We start from the raw sequence: 16318 nt of genomic DNA, 5'->3' as shown, positions 1-16318 counted from the left end.
CGCCGGGATCCGCTTACCCTCGGAAAGGCGGGAAACCGCACAGCAGGATGTAAGTGATCACGCCGGCCGCCCAGATGTCCACTTTCAGCCCGTACCTGTCATCACACGAGAGACACTTAGAATTGAAAATATGATGTAGAACACCATTCCCGATTTTTTTTTTTAATGCTTGGGTGCCGATAAAGCGCTGGTCAGACCTCTGGCAATGTTTTTCCCTCCACTAGGGGGCATCATTTGCATTTTGTCCATGTTAGCGCTTTGTTACAGTTTCAGCTGTTGTCAATCAATATGTATTGTATTTGGTACATCTGCCCCCATTTCAAGCTCAGATAACTCCAGACCTTAGTTAGAACTTAGCAATTAATTCTTTTCACCTGATGAAATAAGAGTGACCAAAGTTTCATAGTTAAGTGTTTATGTAGTCCTAAAACTCAATATTCTGTGAGCCCTGGAATTCGAGTGACAATGACAAAAACCCTGGCACTGCAGTGGACACATTTTTGCATATGTCCGGCAGTGAATGAGTGAAATAGAAAATCAAGTAACATAACAAAAAGCCGCAGAATGTAAAGAGCGTCGAACGAAAGCTCACCCAGTTTCCGCGATGATTTCAGGTGCTACATATGTGGGCGTCCCACAGACTGTGTAAAGAGGTCCGTCCACCACTGTAGCCAAACCAAAGTCTCCCAATTTAAGGCTCTGACTACCATCTGCATGCTCGTACACCTAAAAATAACAAAATAAAAAATGACAATGCTGCTAGCTAACGCTGCTCCAACACTTGCTCCAATCATTGATCCGATAACCTCGGAAAGATCGGAAGTTAACCTCACCAGAAGGTTTTCGGGTTTGATGTCCCGGTGCACAATGTTGAGACTGTGGAGGTATTTGATAGCGTTGGCCACGTTGTAGAGCATACCGCTAGCATCCTTTTCCGTGTAGCGGGTGGCCGAGGTGATGGCGTCAAATAGGTCGCCCCCCTGTGGACAACCCGTGTCATGAGCAAATATCAATTGGCGCTCCACAGGGATCCATTTCGGAGCCCTTGCTGTTCTCAATTCCATTTGCCGCTCCTGGATTCTACGCAGATGACAATCGGATCTACAATTCCACTAAGCAAAACGGACGCTTTCCCAAGACTTTTGTCCCCTCCTGGGGTAACCAGAGTCGGGATACAATTGAATTTTTTGAATGGTTAAGAGCCAACAGTCTGAGAAATTAGTTTTTGAACTGGACAGTGATTTCAAAATGGTGCTGTTGTTAAATATTATAATGCATCCTTTTGTTACATCTCGGCTAGATTACAGCAGTGGTGGGCCGTAAGGGCCTGCAAGGCCTTCTCCGCTGGCCTAAAAATATCTGAATCACAGAGTATTATTTTGTCCATGAACTCTTACGAAATTACTTTTCCTATGTCTATTTTTTTTATTATTTTTTTGTCTATTTTCGTATTTAAGCATTTAACCAATCACATTTCAGCCATTTTTTTTGTTACCAGGGTTAGAAATCAACCTGAACGCCTTCACAATCAGTTCTGCAGGCCCCGGAGCATAAAATAAGTGTCGATGAAACTTTTACTTTCACCAGTCAGAGTTCAAGTTGGCAACCCAAGGCACTGTCAACGTCAAATTATGATTGGCTAGTCACTAGCTGCTAGTGGATAAGAGCATACTGGCCAGCGCTAGCACACTGTATCTGTAGCAGGCTGCATAAGCAAATATATTGTTGTGTCGATTTAACAGCGGTTTTGTCAACCCACAATGGCTGAATGAGAAGAATAATTGAATTTGGTTGCAGATTTACTATTAAACCCATTTTCGAGACGGACTTTTCAAGACACCATTAAGGTCGGACAGCTCCGAAGATAGCAGAAATAGCAATTAATATCGCAATTTTACGAGGTTATCATGAATTCAGATATTCACCGTAAAAAATGAACAGTTTAATGACAGTATTTCACAAGTTATTTCCTGGCCAACGACACCCTCTAGTGGACATATAGTAATATCACACATCATTCGCAGCTGATTGATTCAGGCATAGCACTACTGAAGGCCTACTACTGACATGCACAATGCTATTGGTACTTTTGGTTGATAGAATCTCAGCCCAATAACCGATAATTCCAAAACCGGACCTTGTGACATAAGTGATGATTCGCAAATGTCGCCGTTTGCCATCTTGAATTTCCCGTGACGAAAGACGATTTTTTTTTTTGTGGAGACGACGCGACGACCGTGGCGGCGCCGTTTGCCATCTGGGTCTCTTGGCCTTCCTTCGCTCTCATTCATCGCCTTCCCTCTCTCACGTACACGTCCTTCCCCCCCCCCCCTTCGTCAAACAGATGGATGGCATTCACGCCTCATCAATTATGCACCGACGCTTCCCGCCCCGCTTTAATATTCCAACGCCGCGGGGCTTTCGGAAAAAAAAAAAAAACGCTTTGGATTTCATTGCGCGGGTTCTGCTGAGGTTCCGAAATGAACCGACACCGACCTTCACAAGTTCCATCACCAGGTACAGCTCGCCGTACGTGTCTACTTCCTCGATCAGTAAAACGATGTTGGGATGCTTGACTCTCCGCAAAATGGCCACCTCGTTCTGGATCATATGTTCCTACGAATTAGCGTTAGCGTCACAGTTAGCAACACACGGCTCATGTTTGTTCGTACGATCAAAAAAAACGACAAAATGGGTGAGTTGCGATCAGGCTCTGACCTTGCCTCTGCATTTGCCCTTGTTGATGATCTTGAGCGCGTAATGGCGTCCCGTCGAGTGCTCGGCGCATTCGTGGACGACGGCGAAATTGCCGTCGCCCAGCATGCGGCCCACCTTGTAGCGCTCCGAGATGTACGACGGGACGGCCGGTACTTCGTCCGCGACGACTTCCTCTGCGAGATGGAGGTGTGAGACTCCAGTCAGCTTTTATTATACAAATAATAATACATTTCATTTTTAAGCGCCTTTCAAAACTCTCAAAGTCACTTTTCAGTCACAGGATAAATTTTTCCATGGGTGAGCAGCGGCAGCCACACGCGCAAGCGTTCACTCAACCTGGAAGTAACTCGGCTAGCTAGCTAATAGATAGCTAAGAGACAGCTAGCTAGGCCTTCACTCAACCCGGAAGTAACACAGGTAGAAAGCTAGCTAGCTAATTTGATAGCTAAGTAACTCGGATAGAAAGCTAGCCAGCTAATAGATAGCTAAGAGACAGCTAGCTAGGCCTTCACTCAACCCGGAAGTAACTCAGATAGTAAGCTAGCTAGCTAATTCGATAGCTAAGTAACTCAGATAGAAAGCTAGCTAGCGAATAGATAGCTAACAGATATCTAGCTAGGCCTTCACTCAACCAGGAAGTAACTCGGCTAGAAAGATAGCTAGCTAATAGACAGCTAATTCGATAGCTAAGTAACTCGGATAGAAAGCTAGCCAGCTAATAGATAGCTAAGAGACAGCTAGCTAGGCCTTCGCTCAACCCGGAAGTAACTCAGATAGTAAGCTAGCTAGCTAATTCGATAGCTAAGTAACTCAGATAGAAAGCTAGCTAGCGAATAGATAGCTAACAGATATCTAGCTAGGCCTTCACTCAACCAGGAAGTAACTCGGCTAGAAAGATAGCTAGCTAATAGACAGCTAATTCGATAGCTAAGTAACTCTGATAGAAAGCTAGCCAGCTAATAGATAGCTGGCAGATAGCAGAGGGTTTTCAATATTTAGCTTGTAGGTGACGTGCACATTTTCCACCATGACGTCCATGATCCACTGGTGAAAAGGAGGCTTTGATCCTCTCCTCTTTCATCTAGAACTGCTTCATACAATAGAGTGCAGAAAGTGCTTATTGTGTTGTAATATTATTTCCTTATTTTGTTGTTGTGACTGCAAAATGGCGGTACGAAAATGGCTGCCTTTACAGCAGCTCCTATATTTTGTTTTCTACTTCTTCCTTTCCTTTTCATCACTTTGCTTTAAAAAATATACAAATAATAATAATATAAATGTAAAAAAAGCGCGTCCTCACCGTCGGTCACGGCTCCGTCGCTGTTGGCCGGGCTGGACGCTTGAGTGGAAGACAAAGAGGAGGACAAGCCCTGAGAACCCTGCGGATGAAATTGGACGATAAATAAGGAGGGTTGCAACCAGAAATTAGCGAGTAGCGTTATTAAAAAATGTGCATTATAAAAAACAAGAACAAAAATAGCTAAGTAACTCGGATAGAAGCTAGCCAGCAAATAGATAGCTAACAGATAGCTAGCTAGGCCTTCACTCTACCCGGAAGTAACTCAGATAGAAAGCTAGCAAGCTAATAGACAGCTAATTCGATCGCTAAGTAACTCTGATAGAAAGCTAGTCAGCAAATAGATTGCTAACATATAGCTAGCTAGCCCTTCACTCTACCCGGAAGTAACTCAGATAGAAAGCTAGCAAGCTAATAGACCGCTAATTTGATAGCTAAGTAACTCAGATAGAAAGCTAGCCAGCAAATAGATAGCTAACAGATAGCTAGCTAGGCCTTCACGCTACCCGGAAGTAACTCAGATAGAAAGTTAGCAAGCTAATAGACCGCTAATTCGACAGCTAAGTAACTCAGATAGAAAGATAGCCAGCAAATAGATAGCTAACAGATAGCTAGCTAGGCTTTCACTCTACCCGGAAGTAACTCAGATAGAAAGTTAGCAAGCTAATAGACCGCTAATTCGATAGCTAAGTAACTCAGATAGAAAGCTAGCCAGCAAATAGATAGCTAACAGATAGCTAGCTAGGCCTTCACGCTACCCGGAAGTAACTCAGATAGAAAGTTAGCAAGCTAATAGACCGCTAATTCGATAGCTAAGTAACTCAGATAGAAAGCTAGCCAGCAAATAGATAGCTAACAGATAGCTAGCTAGGCCTTCACGCTACCTGGAAGTAACTCAGATAGAAAGTTAGCAAGCTAATAGACCGCTAATTCGACAGCTAAGTAACTCAGATAGAAACATAGCCAGCAAATAGATAGCTAACAGATAGCTAGCTAGGCCTTCACTCTACCCGGAAGTAACTCAGATAGAAAGCTAGCAAGCTAATAGACAGCTAATTCGATCGCTAAGTAACTCTGATAGAAAGCTAGTCAGCAAATAGATTGCTAACATATAGCTAGCTAGCCCTTCACTCTACCCGGAAGTAACTCAGATAGAAAGCTAGCAAGCTAATAGACCGCTAATTTGATAGCTAAGTAACTCAGATAGAAAGCTAGCCAGCAAATAGATAGCTAACAGATAGCTAGCTAGGCCTTCACGCTACCCGGAAGTAACTCAGATAGAAAGTTAGCAAGCTAATAGACCGCTAATTCGACAGCTAAGTAACTCAGATAGAAAGATAGCCAGCAAATAGATAGCTAACAGATAGCTAGCTAGGCTTTCACTCTACCCGGAAGTAACTCAGATAGAAAGTTAGCAAGCTAATAGACCGCTAATTCGATAGCTAAGTAACTCAGATAGAAAGCTAGCCAGCAAATAGATAGCTAACAGATAGCTAGCTAGGCCTTCACGCTACCCGGAAGTAACTCAGATAGAAAGTTAGCAAGCTAATAGACCGCTAATTCGATAGCTAAGTAACTCAGATAGAAAGCTAGCCAGCAAATAGATAGCTAACAGATAGCTTGCTAGGCCTTCACTCAATCCGGAAGTAACTCAGATAGAATGCTGATTTCAATGTGTCATGTAGACCTAAAACTCAATATTTTATGGTTCCTGCAATCTGAGTGAAAATGACAAAAACCCTGGCACGGGAGTGGATGGACACATTTTTGCACATCATCTGGCAGTGAATGAGTTAAAAAAATAATCATAAAAAAATTCAATGTTCTCTATGGGTCTTGTTGACGTTGTCCTGGGGCCATTTGACAAATGGGTGAATCATCTTTGGCCACTATTTTAAAAAAATTTGAATAAATAAAAAAAAGTCAGTTAAATTGAATAAAATCAAAGCCTATTTTTGTGTTTTACTTTATAGTTTACCATTTTTGAAAGACGTATCATTTGTGCTTGTGTGATGAAATGACATAAATGGTCGCGCTAGTCATCTTTTTCGGACCTATTGGGAATAAGAACGTCCTCGATGTTGCTTTGTCTTATGTAACTTTTATTTTGTTATATGTGAGTGTGTGTGGGGTGCTTGGGGGGCGGTATGGTGGAGGGGGGGGGGGGCACACGGGCCAATCAGCATTCAAGCTGCTCTCTTTCTTCTTCTCCTTCATCATCATCATCATCATCATCTCTCCTGTAGCCTCATCGCACATGCAAGCCGCTCTCTTCCTGCCACAAACACTGTTGCCATGGAAACTGCCCAGTGGCAACTGAGGAGAAGTCTGAATATGGTCGCTTCCTGCCGCTTGGATCGGGAAGGGGAGGCGGGGGTGGGTGGTGGGGGGGTATTTGTCTCTTTTTAGAGACGTTTGTCTGCAATGAAAGGCGAGAAATGTCTGAATGTTGTCACACTTGATGGAAACAGGAAGTGCTGATGTTGTTGACATTCAAAATAAAGGGTGAAGTGGCTGGGGGTAGTGGTGGTGGTGAGGGGGGTGGGGGTTCAAGAGGATGATCAAACATTGACGTAAGCCACCCAATATGCGAGCGTGCAATGCGACTGAGGTGATCCAACTATCATGGTATGAGAAAAATGTTAGAAAATGGCGATCATCTTATTGGACCCTCCGCACCCTGCTCACCACCTTTTCCAGCGACTCCCCTCACTCGGACAATAAAGTTAACCATAATAATAATAATAGTACATTCCATTTATAAGCACCTTTCAAAACTCACATGGTCACTTTACAGTCACATCATATGTTTTTCTGTGGGTGAGCAGCGGCAGCCAGATGCGCCAACGTTCACTCAACCTGAAAGTAACTCAAATAGATAGGAAGCTACTTAGCTAGCTAATAGATAGCTCTATAATAATAATAATAATAATAATAATGCATTTCATTTAAAAGTGCTTTTCAAAACTTTCAAGGTCACTTTACAGTCACACGATTAGTTTTTCTGTGGGTGAGCAGCGGCAGCCACACGCACCAGCGTTCACTCAACCCGAAAGTCACACAAATAGATAGAAAGCTAGTTAGCTAGCTAATAGATAGCTCTATAATAATAATAATAATGTATATTGTGTGTAGTTTTAAGGCTTATTTAGTTGAAAATTATATTTTATGGAAACCTGGGAACGGATTATTCTCATTTTAATGGTTTGCTATGGGAAATCAATTTTTGGGATACACACTTTTCGCCTTTCACATTGTCTGGGAAGCAATTAAGTAAGTAAGCCAAGGCACCACTTTAATAATAATAATAATAATAATAATAATAATAATAATAATAATAATAAATTTCATTCATAAGCGCCTTTCAAAACTCTCATATACAGTCACATGATAAGTTTTTTCTGTGGGTAAGCAGCGGAAAAACTTAAATAGGTAGAAAGCTATCTAGCTAGCTAATTGATAACTAGCTAGATAGCCAGGTAGATAGCTAGATAACGAGCTAGATAGCTAATAGCTAGCTAGCTAGACAGCCAGCTAGATAGCTAGCCAGCAAGATAGCAAATAGATAGCTAGCTACTTAGCTAGCTACATAGATGATTCTGATTCTTATTCAGATTAAGACCAATGTGGACATCAAAGATAAACATGATCGGAAATGTTACGACAATGACGCTAACATTAAACATTAGCATGATTAAAAAATAGCCATCTTAACATCTTTCTCTTTGTTTCGGCGTAGTCGACGAATGCGCAGCTGCGTAAACGACAGAAGCAATATCGCGCGGCGCCCTATTTGCGCAGGAAGTGGATTTTGGATGACTTTCTGCTGTCTAGACGCCAACCAAATCCCAACGCGCTCACGTCGGAAAAGATCAACGCCGACAACGGGATTACGACGCTGATCCGTTACAGCTGGACGCCAAAGAAAATCAAATTTTTAAATAACGGAGGCTACACGGAGAAAAAAAAAAATCAGGCCACCCAACCCTATGTCCGTTATCTCGCTAGCTAGTTAGCAAGCTAGCTATCAGTGTATGACGCTGGAGAGAAACGATGGGTTAAGAGTGGAGTCCTGCCTGTGGAGTGACAGTTCCTTCGACCTATTGAAATGAATTGGGGAGAGCGCCGCCCTGGTGGTCGACGGAATTACTACACCTCTATTGAGAACGGTTCGGTCTGCTTTAGGGGCAACGGGCGCCCACTGGCGGCCACAGGTGGTACTGCTTAAGAGGCCGAAATTTTACTCAGGCTGTCTGCTTGCAGTGAGCGCCCCTGGTGGTCATCAGAGGTACTGCAGGTTGTAGTAGCGCCGCCATAGAAATGAAGCCAGAAGAAACTCTGGATGACAGCAATGAAATGAAACAGGCAAAATGAGTGAAATGATCATTTAATGACAACATTGACATGAAATGGAAATAAAAACATCAACAACAACAATAAATAAAACATGAAGATGACATGATTCAACATGCAAATGGATGATTAATTCTCTTTTTTTTTTCTTCCCAAATGCGCTCAGGCACCCATATTACAGCGGGGAAAAAAAGGTGAGTCATGGTTGTCTGCCCAGACAATATGGTGAGGATGCGACGTTCACCGCAGCTTGTTGCCGTGATTTATGGCCGCCGCTGCCTCGTGTTTTTCACACTTAATGGAGCGAGCAGACGCCAGGCGACCTCGCAAATTCGGAGTGACGATGAGACGCCCGAGCGTTACAGGAAGTGGGGCGAGCCTGCTTCGATTCATAATAATAATAATAATAATAATAATGATTGGGTGTGTGTGTTCCATTTGTCACGTTATGTATGATTAAAAATGGCTCAATAAAATCCATATTTATATAAAATAATTCATGTTTTTTTAGTAACGGGATGATAAACTATTCTAATATTTGCCCTGTGGTGAGGAGGTCATAAATTCTGTCGGATGTTCCTTTTCCGTTTGATATTACGCCATTTTACGTTTTTTTTTTTAGGGCCTGCGATAAATCAGTCATACAACAAATATGCCAAAAAAAAAAAAATACAAATAATGAACATGAATATTAGTTTCTAACTTATGATAGATGACATACCGAAAAAATAAAAATGAGGTACATATTATCAGGAGGCCATGAAACCCATGGCTACATTCTATCTTCCTTAGTGGCAGTTAATGAGCTTCCCATTATCAGAGTCAAAGTTTGTTTGTTTTTTCCAAAACCATCATGATTGACTACAGTGAGACCTCAACTTACAAACACCTCAACTTACAAACCCTTCGTCTTACAAACGTCAAATTTATGAAAATTAAACCTTATAAAATAAGCACTATTTTCATAATACACACCCACCACGGCTGGCGGAGTGATCTTCGGCGGAAGCACACGACCGAACAGCACCAGAGGTGAAGTAAGCAACAGTCCTTATGGAAGGTGACTCTCCTTCCATAAGCCATCAACGACCATCAAAAAGGTAAATAAAACTTTATTTTACAGCGCAGTTTATTTCTTTAATTACAGTCCTCATTTAATGCGCCTCTCTTTCCAAACAGCAATTCCCTTTGACCTCCAACGCCATTCCATCAAGCCATCAATGACCATCACAAATGTAAATAAAGTGACTTTATGATACAATGCAGTGTATTTCTTTCATTACAATACAATAGCACATTTATTATACATAGAATAAGGTATGTTGTGTGTAGTTTTAAGGCTTATTTGGTTGAAAAGTATATTTTATGGAAACCCGGGAACGGATTATTCCCATTTTAATGGTTTCCTATGGGATTTTTTTTTTTTGAGATACACACTTTTCACCTTACACACTCTGTCTGGGAACCAATTAAGTTTGTAAGTTGAGGTCTCACTGTACTTTGTTTTTGTAAAGTCAAACAACACACACAAAATGCATGTTTTGCACAATTAAATAAAAATAAATACAAAAAACAAACACCCACACGACGTCATCTTGACATGACGTATTTGCACCTTATTAACACAACGACACGTTCTAACTAGTAAAGGGCTCCCGGGTGTGAAACATCACGTGATTGACGACCACAGAGCGGAAAAAAAAAACGCCTAGACGGGTGGCGGAGTCTCTCTAAGACGTCGTGGGCCTATGTTCGTCTTTGTCCGTATCCTGTTGACATAGAGCGGTTGTTTAGTCACAACAAAAGCCGCTACCCTGCCAAAAAAATGGCGCGCTTGCCCCTACGCGCTGCAAAAAGGTGCTAGATGGGCCTGAACGCTAATAGCAGAGTGCGCGTGCATGTGTGCAGAGCTTCCCTTACCCGCCGTTGTTGTTGTTGGCTAGACGGGCTAGCCGGGGAGGGGCTAGGCGACTTTGTCGTTTGCGGCGGCGTGGACAGCTGACTAGCCGGCGTCCCGTTCACTGGAGGAATAAAAAAAAGGACAGAAAAATGGAGGACGTCGATTTCTCCGATGAGGATTTCATAGCCGCATTTCAAAATGAACCCGCCGCGCCATTCCCGCCATCCCATAACGCTCACGCGAGGAGCTCGCGTGACCTGGAGCGCGGCGACCTCATTAAAAGCAAGCGGCGGCGTTGATTAAAAACCCAGCGCCGTCTTGCCACTTTCGGGCCAGATTGGAATCGACGTTGAGGTTAGAATTAATTTAAGCCACCAAGATTTTTTCCAGTCAGGTCTTGAAATCTGTTTTGGGGTTCAGGTGGGCCCTTTACTGCTAATGGTTTTTGGTTCTGGGGATCTCGATGAAAAGGTTTTCTTCATGAGGACCACCGTTGCTGCTAAGTTTAAAGAAGAACTAGTGTTACATTTGAACACTAAATGTCACCCCATTTCCCACTTCAACTTCTTTAAAAAATAAAGAAATAAAAAAGTGGACTTGTAACTGAAATAAAAGCAGGAGTGAGGTTTCTGAATGGGTACATTCAAAGTCCTCACCCCTGTAGTAAATTTGGTTAAAATATAATTTTACTTTTTGTGGTATGACCTTTTTTCTGTCATTAAACACACACAAATAAACACACACAGTGAGTAAAAAGTGTGTGTATCCAAATAAAATGAAAATACACACAAAAAAAAAATTTTGGGTGAATTTGTGAGGACCACTCTGGAACTTTAACACATGCATCTATAGACCCTCTAGAAGCCTTTCGAATGAAAAACTTGTGAGGACCGGCCAAAAGGTCCTCACTTGTCAACAATGTCCTCACTACGTATGGTATAAAATCGTAGCGGTCTTCACAAGACTAGTCATACAAACCCACACACACACACACACACAGATAGTAATCATATTCTTTTGATGTGTCTTGTTGTCCCCCAAATCCCCCCCTCCTCCCTCCCAAACCGCCGGCTGCGATCAACACAACTTTGTGTGCATAATTCACCAGTGGCCATCCAACAGCAGACTAAAATAGATGTTACACAACACATACGCGTTTGCATGCAAACACACACACACACACACACACACACACACACACACACATTTTATCTTCATCATCATCATCTTTCATTTCTTTCATAACTTTGCTGCTGTGAAATGTCAATTTCTCCACTGCGAGACTAATAAAGGCAAATCCAATCCAATGTATGCGTGACAACCGACACAAGCCAATGACGAAACTCAGACACACACACACACACACACACACACACACACACACACACACACACACACACACACACACACACACACACACAAACACACACACAAATGTTACACAACACGTCCGACGCAGAACCGGCACTTTCACACACACACAAACGCACGCAAACATATACAAGCGGGGACACACACACACACACGCGCACGTAAAGCTACAAAAATGGGGACAAACACACGCCCCGGCCATCTTTGATGTATGGAGATGAACGTTAGCCCTACCTTCCTCCCCCGGCATGATGGAGATGACGAACGAACGAACGCACAGTGCGAGAAGACGAGGAGGAGAGCGAGCGGCTGCCTGGCTACTAAAGTGGTGAATGGGAAGACGTCGGCTAGGCTGTACTACACTAACGCGAGCGCCAAAAGGGTGGAGGGAGGGGGAGGAAAGAAAGAGAGAGAGAGAGAGAGAGAGAGAGAGAGAGAGAGAGAGAGAGAGAGAGAGAGAGAGAGAGAGAGAGAGAGATATAGTGATGCACACCCTGGACCAGAGAGAGTGATTGATGGATGACAAACATACCACGTTCACGTTTATGACAACAAAAGTCGACGAGGGGGTTTACTGAAAGCGAGCGGCGGAGACGATATCGAGCAATCCGAGTGATGATGTCATAGCAGAGCGAGGTTGGTGACCTTGCGCCTACTGAACGTCAATTTACGCAAATCATTTATGATTATTTACATTTATCATAATAATACATTTCATTTTTAAGCGCCTTTCAAGGTCACTTTACGGTTACGGGATAATTTTTGTCTGTGTGTGAGCAGCGGCAGCCACACGCGCCAGCGTTCACTCAACCCGGAATTAACTCGGATAGAATAGTAAGACAAATAGATAGAAAGCTAGCTAGCAAGCCAATAGATAACTAATAGCTAGCGAGCTAGATAGCTAGCCAGATAGCTATTGTACAATATTACAGAGAAGACAAAGAGAATTGATTTAGCACAATATTTCTTACTAATGTCGACATAAACAAAAGACCCAAAAAAAACTAAATGTCCCAAACCCAAACTGTCGTTTAAAATTTATTTGGGAATTGGAAATATGATGTAGAGTGCCATTCCAGAATTTGTTCGGGTTTTGTTGTTTTCATGCTTGGGTGCCGATAAAGCGCTTGTCATGGCCTCTGGGAATGTTTTTTTTTCCCTTCCGAGAGGGGGCAGCATTTCCCTTTTGTCCATGTTAGCGCTTTGTTTCAGCTTCGGCTGTTGTTAAAACGCCATATAAACCAATTTTGTACATCCGCCCCCATTTCAAGCTCAGATAACTCCAGACCCATATAATTTAGGAATTAACTCCGTTTTTTTTTTTTCTGATCAAAGATCACGGTCTAAGATTTCTAACGCTGCACTGAATATTTATATAGTCCGAAAACTTACGATTCTCTGGGTCCTGGAATTCGAGTGACAATGACAAAAACCCTGGCACTTGGAGTGGAGACATTTTTTTTTGCACAGCGTCTGGCAGTGAATGAGTTAAACAATAAGTTGAAAACCTGAACCTTATTTGAAATGCAAATTTTATCAAACTGGACAATAACATCAATGCGTCAATGATCTCACACAATAAATAAATAAATCCTAAAACAAAAGAACAGTATCTCAATACATGTAAAGCAGTACTGCCCCCTACAGGCCCGGAGTGCAACAGCATGTAGCCATTTGTTTTGACCATTTTGTTTCTGCGAATGTTACGACAGTCAATGTCCCGTACAAAAAAAACAAAACAATTTGTCACAACTGCGAAACTGAGATGAGTAACACACAGACGAAAAACACATCGACAACAATCCCGAGAAAAACTTTATGAATACGAGAACGAGGAGGAGGAACGTTTCCCAGAAACGACTCTGGAAGCTGCAGACATATATGGATGGACGCGATTGCTGTGTTGTGGTGACGGGTTGCTATGGCGACCGCTGACCAGTCTGACAGGTGCGCGTGGACACACACACACACACTTACACACAATTGCCTGCATTCAGACCGATAAGATGCACAATGTGAAGCCCACAAATAAAAAAAGGGAACAACACACACACACACACACACACACACACACACCATCTTATGCATTAATGAACGCACTATTTTGTCCACCTTTTCACACATTTTGACACACACTGATATCTAGTTTTAGGCCTTTCAAGGGGACCCAAAGTGAACATAACTTCCTTTTGCCTTCACACAATCTTGTTGAACTGTCTCAACCAAGGAAGCTATCATAGCAGAATTGAGACAATGCAGCCTTTGAAGAGACGCAAAAAAATACCTGTTTTATATAGTTCGTGAGGACGTACAATGTGAACATAACTTTTTTTTTTTGCCCTTCCGCATGCCTTTCAAATCACTCGAAGGAAAACAAAAAGTCACACACACACACGATCTTTTTAAACTGTCTCAACCATGGAAGCTATCACAGCAGAATTCAGAAAACACACATTTGAAGAATCGCAAGTATACTTGTTTTAAAGGCTTCGTGGGACCAACATCGGACATGACGTCACCTTTATTCGCTTAAGCATCCTTTGCAGATCACTCAATGAAACACACACAAAAAGCAAAAAAACACAAACACACACACAACACACACACACACATTCCTGTTTCAATGGTTTTGTGAGGTCTGGATAACTCCAGATAAGGAGTGAGGACCACCGTTGCTGATAAGTTTAGAGAAGAACTAGTGTTACATTTGAACACTAAATGTCACCCCATTCCTACTTCAACTTCTTTAAAAACAAATAAATAAAAAGTGGGCTTGAAACTGAAATAACAGCAGGAGTGAGGTTTTTGAATGGGTACATTCAAAGTCCTCACCGCTGTTGTGAATTTGGCTAAAATATCGTTTGACTTTTGTGCTATGAACTTTTTCCGCTCATTAACCACGCACACACACACACATAAACACACACACGGTGAGTAAAAATTGTGTGTATCCAAGGGAAATGAAAATACACACCAAAAACTGATTTTGGGTGAATTTGTGAGGACCTCTCTGAAACTTTAACAGATGCATATATAGACCCTCTAGAAGCCTTTAGAATAAAAAAACTTGTGAGGACCGGCAAAAAGGTCCTCACTTGTCAAAAATGTCCTCACTACGTATGGTATAAAATGTTAGTGGTCCTCACAAGACTAATCATACAAACACACACATCAATGAACACGCTATTTTGTCCACTTTTCTCACACAATTCGACACACTAAAATCTTGTTTTATGCCCTTCATGGGGACCCAAAGTGAACATCATAAGAGGACACACACACAATCATGTAGAAATGTCTCATCCACGGAAGCTATCACAGCTGAATTCAGACAACGCACATTTGAAGAGACGCACATATACTTGTTTTACATGCTTCATGGGAACCTACACCGGATATGAGGTCATTTTTATTCCCATAAGTATCTCTTGCGGTTCATTCACTCAATGAAGCCCCCACAAAGGCAAAAAAATAAACCCACACACACATTCTCATAAGGCTCCCTGAGCCGCCAGCCATATCAGATGGCGTTATGACTCATTCCGGTAACCTTTTTCGCCCTCTCAAAAGCTTCGCCACTCAAGTCAGACACATCACTAGAGCAAAGGAAGTCCACAGAAGGAAGATTTTGGGGCGCCTGTCGCATTGACTGCGACACCATGAAAAAGAACAATTGCTCCCAAACGCTCGTTGTCGCGGGCGACCAGCCGGGATGCACTTTTCACGCTGGTGACTTTCTCGCAGCTGCAGGATTGAGTCAGCAGGCAAAAATGTTCATTGCCCCGTTTGCCGTTTTAGGACTAAAAAGTCCCTATGATCAATTTAGAGTTATGAATTATATACAGTGAGACCTCATCTTACAAACACCTTATCTGACAAACTTTTCGTCTTACAAACGTCAACTTTCAGAAAATTAAACCTTATAATAAGCACTATTTTCATAATACACACCCACCACGGCTGGCGGAGTGATCTTCGGCGGAAGCACACGACCGAACAGCACCAGAGGTGAAGTTACAAACAGTCCTTATGGAAGGTGACTCTCCTTCCGTCAGCATCAACGACCATCAAAAAGGTAAATAAAACTTTATTTTACAGCACAGTTTATTTCTTTAATTACAGTCCTCATGTAATGCGCCTCTCTTTCCAAACAGCAATTCCCTTTGACCTCCAACGCCATTCCATCAAGCCATAAATGACTATCACAAATGTAAATAAAGTGACTTTATGATACAATGCAGTGTATTTCTTTCATTACAATACAATAGCACATTTATTATACATAGAATAAGGTATGTTGTGTGCAGTTTTAAGGCTTATTTAGTTGAAAAGTAAATTTTATGGAAACCCGGGAACGGATTATTCCCATTTTAATGGTTTCCTATGGGAATTTTTTTTTGAGATACACTCTTTTCGCCTTACACACTCTGTATGGGAACCAATTAAGTTCGTAAGTTGAGGTCTCACTGTATATATTTTTTTATCTTTTTGCACACACATTTTTTTTTTATTTCTTACCAGACATGGGCGACTTGCTCCGTCGGGTCTGGATCAAAGTCTTTGGGGAACCTCGGATGGAGGATATCTTGCCGTAGTTCATTGGCCGCATGATGCGACACTCTGCCAAAACATACGCAACGCAGTATTATTTGGATTATCCTCAAAATATCCCCCCAAAA

At 42.2% G+C, this 16318-nt stretch overlaps 1 protein-coding gene across 2 annotated transcripts in view; it reads right to left on the bottom strand.

Annotated features, from left to right (window-relative positions):
- The window catches only part of dclk1a (doublecortin like kinase 1a), a 36440-nt gene that overhangs the window by 11137 nt on the left and 8985 nt on the right, over positions 1 to 16318 (bottom strand). For both annotated transcript variants that reach the window (XM_089017710.1, XM_089017711.1), the window contains exons 5-12: positions 16158 to 16259; positions 10289 to 10389; positions 4019 to 4097; positions 2719 to 2891; positions 2497 to 2616; positions 834 to 980; positions 593 to 726; positions 18 to 95 (exon numbers count right to left, since the gene is read on the bottom strand). In XM_089017710.1, the coding sequence (XP_088873836.1) occupies positions 18 to 95; positions 593 to 726; positions 834 to 980; positions 2497 to 2616; positions 2719 to 2891; positions 4019 to 4097; positions 10289 to 10389; positions 16158 to 16259 (934 nt within the window). The remainder of the gene's footprint in view (positions 1 to 17; positions 96 to 592; positions 727 to 833; positions 981 to 2496; positions 2617 to 2718; positions 2892 to 4018; positions 4098 to 10288; positions 10390 to 16157; positions 16260 to 16318) is intronic.

The sequence above is a fragment of the Hippocampus bargibanti genome, linkage group LG16, assembly GCF_051943395.1.
Source record: "Hippocampus bargibanti isolate YZ-2025 linkage group LG16, ASM5194339v1, whole genome shotgun sequence".
Classification (NCBI taxonomy): Eukaryota; Metazoa; Chordata; class Actinopteri; order Syngnathiformes; family Syngnathidae; genus Hippocampus; species Hippocampus bargibanti.
The sequence above is the reverse complement of the archived record's forward strand: the minus strand, read 5'-3'. Positions and strand labels throughout refer to the sequence as shown.